Source organism: Rhizopus microsporus (genome assembly GCF_002708625.1).
Source record: "Rhizopus microsporus ATCC 52813 unplaced genomic scaffold scaffold_16, whole genome shotgun sequence".
Lineage (NCBI taxonomy): Eukaryota > Fungi > Mucoromycota > Mucoromycetes > Mucorales > Rhizopodaceae > Rhizopus > Rhizopus microsporus.
Window position 1 is genome coordinate 93,315 of NW_019671931.1, and position 4,445 is coordinate 97,759.

The 4,445-nt window shown below is 35.6% G+C and overlaps 1 protein-coding gene across 1 annotated transcript; it reads left to right on the top strand.

Annotated features, from left to right (window-relative positions):
* The first annotated feature begins 2,737 nt into the window (after window positions 1-2,737).
* On the top strand, window positions 2,738-4,445 carry RHIMIDRAFT_218287 (uncharacterized protein). Its single transcript, XM_023607351.1, has 2 exons — window positions 2,738-2,851; window positions 2,902-4,445. Exons 1-2 carry the CDS (start codon window positions 2,773-2,775, stop codon window positions 4,140-4,142), a joined length of 1,320 nt encoding a protein of 439 aa, XP_023463324.1. The 5' UTR covers window positions 2,738-2,772; the 3' UTR covers window positions 4,143-4,445.

Below are 4,445 nucleotides of genomic sequence, written 5' to 3' on the forward strand. Positions count from 1 at the left end.
GTATACTTGTATTTTGTCGTACTCTTTTATTTGACAAGGATTATGTTCTTGTTGCTACAGCAAGATCAGAACATTTATTCTGAGTTTTTTTCTTACTTTAGTAAAGATAATATTGATATTAGCATATGTACAACTAATATTCTTTTATTTGTATAGGTGTATTCTATTAAGCATTTGGATAAATCTTCGCGTAGTTAGGTGAAGTAAGCCAGAGTAATTTCTCCATATTCATAGTCCAAGATGATGTATTGATCAAAAATGATAACTAATCAACATACCAAACGGGGCGCTTGTATTCCATTGTTTATTTGTAACACAGTTAGTACTTTTTTTTTGTATAAAAGTGGCAACACAGTTAATAATGCAGGTAAATTTAAATAATCATGTTCATTTCTTGTTACCAATAGATATGATTGGTCGATAAACATTGAAGAACCTCAGCATTGCCTGTTTAAAATATGCAGGCTAATATATTCACTCGATCTAAAGCGATAGACTCCACTGTGTATGAATTAAAATGCGTAGCATCTTTGCGATAAGATTAAATTATGTTAAAAAATGAATCTTTATGTTAATACAAGTCAACATGATACTATCTTTTGTGATGGTCTATTTTATATCATCTGATAAAATCGCTGTAGCGAAATAAGACTTGTTTAAAGCGATGATTTAAGAATGACAAATACTGATCCGCTTATTACCATAGCAACTACTTGAGCAACAAGATCAACGGTTGCTTACAGGTTTGTGAGAAAATGTTCTCTTTTATGATAACGACTGGTATTTGAAGATAAAACTCATTCCAACCTGTGACACAAGTAAACTCTATCAAATAAAGGGACCACCCAACTCAAGGCTCCGTGTAAGAAAATCTTTTTTTTTTTTTCCACGACATATGACCATAAACTATATTACCTTCCAAATATGGTTATCACCCTAATGATTGTGCACAACAACAGAAACGAGAAGAAAAGAATATCCTGATAACGGATTCTAACTGTAACTTCGAATCAGTGCAGCAAAATATATTCTAAAAAGCCCTAATCTCACGTATGGAAAGTCAATGGCCACCAGGTTCCCAGAATATGATTGAAGATGGATAAGCAATAGCATGGAAAAACAAATGCTGTTCATCCCACTTAAAAACACCATATATGGATGAATTGTTTACAGATATCCAAAGAACAAATCAAAAAAGTTTATATGAGTCTCTTTATAAAAATGAAGACTATATAGATTGCTTTGATAAACGTACTTTAAAAGATGCGTTATACTCTTCCTGCAACTGGATTAATAACTGGGAATATGCATTTATAGCACTCCTATTCGATAGAAACCGAATTCAAGTTAATGTTTACCTAGTTACGTCTCAATTTAACATGAAATAATAAACAACCGAGGGATATGTTTTTCAAAGGTTACATGGAACAAACTTTAACTTGAAAAATGATATCAGAGACACTCAAAGCCTTTACTTCAAAAATACTATATGCCCAACAATTTCACTATTTAAGGGATCAAAGCTTTTTTTTCATAGGATAGAACTTTGTCGAGTATTCATTGGTACTGTTGTACCCCGCCTCGTTTTGGAAAAAAGAAAGCTTAGTTATCCATTCTGATATATGTATGCGAGATTAGGGTTTCTTATAATATATTTTGCTGCACTGATTCGAAGTTACAGTTAGAATCCGTTATCAGGATATTCTTTTCTTCTCGTTTCTGTTGTTGTGCACAATCATTAGGGTGATAACCATATTTGGAAGGTAATATAGTTTATGGTCATATGTCGTGGAAAAAAAAATGATTTTCTTACAATAACCGAGGTAGTTTGAAAAAAAGAGGGTATATTTGCGCCGACTCATTGTGCTTCCTTGCTTATATATGCATAATTTAAAAGTGCTCAAAAAACCTTTGTTTGAGTAAATAGCTGGGGGATAGTTTGGATTCATATCCACTGAACAGTCCACTTCAATAACTGCGCGCGTGTGTGTAAGGACATGTCAGAATAATAATACCTTAGGATATGAAGTGTTATTATTACGTAATACATGGATAACAGGAAATAAGAGAAACTAAGAATATCTTCCCACAATGTGAAGGTCATAACGCGTATACAAAAACAACTTATAAAATAGAAAGAGGGACCATACCCGCTTTTGAAACACTCCGCTGATAAGACTGTATATGAACCAATGAGAGACAAAGGCAACCGTGTAACGATTTCATTTCCTGAAGTCAGATAGAGTTTTAATTTGTGTTATGATTTGTATCCATTGGGTATTTATTTCTATTGAGTCATGTTGCTCATAGCCAATCAAATTCGACAATATCCCCTTTATAGAACAGGGTCTATTTATGTTTGTCTGTTTTCTCACGCTTGACATTCTATCTTTCTCACCATAGCACTTCATGTTACGTCAGATTATACACAGGAACTAATCTTTTTTTGTATTAAGTATAAGTAACTATCCATTTATAAAAAGTATCAACGACTACAACCGGACTTATGCGGAGACCAAATTAATATAAAGTACGAATTCAATTTGTTTCCATGCATACGATACGACTTTCCTAAAATAGAATATACGTTACATTTGATTGGATAGATCCATCGATCGTTTCATAAAACTAAAAACTGAAAAAAAAAAGCCTTGCTGTTGGTCCTTAGCCTGTCATCGGTTTCTGTATAAATAGTTTGAAAATTCTCCGGGTTTATTTCTTTTCATCTCTTTTTTATCCTTGTCTCTCTTTTATTAAATTTTACCATAAAACATGTCCTCAATGGAGATGGAAAAGAAGGTTGGAGACTTCCAAGAACAAGGAAATAATAATGCCTATGATTCATATAGTGGTAATGTCATTCATCTTTTATCACCACCTTTAAATACTCATTATCATTAGTAGCCGAACTTGAATACAGTGAAAATGGTATCATTGATGTCAATCGTGAACATGCTGGTTCATCATTTTTTGCTTACTTCAATGTCGTCTGTGTCGTTGCTGGTACTGGTACTCTCGGTTTACCATATGCCCTCAGAATGGGCGGCTGGATAGGTCTCTTAATTCTGTTCTTGTCTTGGACTATGTCTATGTATACCGGTATCATTCTCATTCGATGCTTATATGCTAATGGAAAGCAACGTTTACTCTCATATAAAGAAATTGCTACCGCTTGTTTTGGCGCTATTGGTGGCTGGATCACCTTCTTCTTCAGCGCTTGGATCACATTAGGTGCTCCCATCTTGTACATGGTGCTTTCTGGTGAAAACTTAAACACACTCTGCAAAGGGACTGCTGGTGAAATTGGTCATGTCAAATGGAGTATTGTCGCCTCCGCTATCGTTGCTATTCCTTTCATTTTGGTGAAGTCCATGAAAGAAGTGGCCTGGATGAGTGCTTTGGGCGCTCTTGCCACTGCTGTTGTTGTCATCATCGTCCTTGTTATTGCTTGCCAAGATTTGCAACATCTTCCTCCCGCAGTTCACAGAGCAGTCATTTGGGATAAATTTCCTATTGCTCTCAGTACCATCTCTTTCAGTTTTGGTGGTAACGCTGTCTATCCTCATGTCGAGGCTTCAATGAAGAAACCAAAGCAATGGCCCAGAGCTGTCGCTGGTGGTCTCAGTACCTGTGCTGCTCTTTACTTCCTCAGCGCTGTTCCTGGCTATTATGTTTATGGTGAAAATGTTTTGTCTCCCGTCTACAGCTCAATCTCTGATGGTGTTCCCAAAATCGTTGCCATCGTTGTCATGACCATCCACGTTATGACTGCTACACCTATCTTGGTTACTTCTTTTGCTCTTGATGTTGAGGAAATGCTCAATGTTACCGTCGAACGATTTGGCAAAGTCAAAGAATTTTTGATTCGTGCTACCATCCGTATCTTGATTATGGTCTTCGTTGCTGTCATTGGTGCCGTCGTACCCTATTTTGGTGACTTGATGTCCTTGATCGGTTCATTTGCCAATTGTGGTCTCATCTTTATTTTCCCCGTCGTCTTTTATCTCAAACTCACTGGTATTCGCAACAAACCCATTTACGAACTTGCCTGGTGCTTCCTTGTTGTCCTTTTAGGTCTTGTTGGTCTTATCTTTGGCACTATTGATTCTATCAGGATCCTTATTGAGGATTTCAAACAGTAATTTTCTTTTTACACTCTTTTACTCTCCTTACATATAATTAGTATCTGTAAATAATAAACCTATCATGTAAATATAGAACTACAGTCTAAACAACACTACTTTTTATTTTTTATACACTTCTTTTCCAAATCAAACGCAAAGTCGCAGTTGTCCAGACGTTTTTTCGCACAATGATAAACCAAATGTATTCACAAAGAAACTTTGTTCTGCAAGAACTTGGTCAATCCACTCCCAATATAAGCACTGCACCTTTTTTAGATTATATGTTTTCTATTCAAAAACGAGCAGTAAAGATGAGTAGGG

Excerpts from the sequence above, each read along its gene's own strand:
- RHIMIDRAFT_218287 (XM_023607351.1), top strand. The coding sequence starts at position 2,773 with ATGTCCTCAATGGAGATGGAAAAGAAGGTTGGAGACTTCCAAGAACAA. Across the intron at positions 2,852-2,901 it reads TGCCTATGATTCATATAGTG|TAGCCGAACTTGAATACAGT; the intron begins GTAATGTCATTC and ends CATTATCATTAG.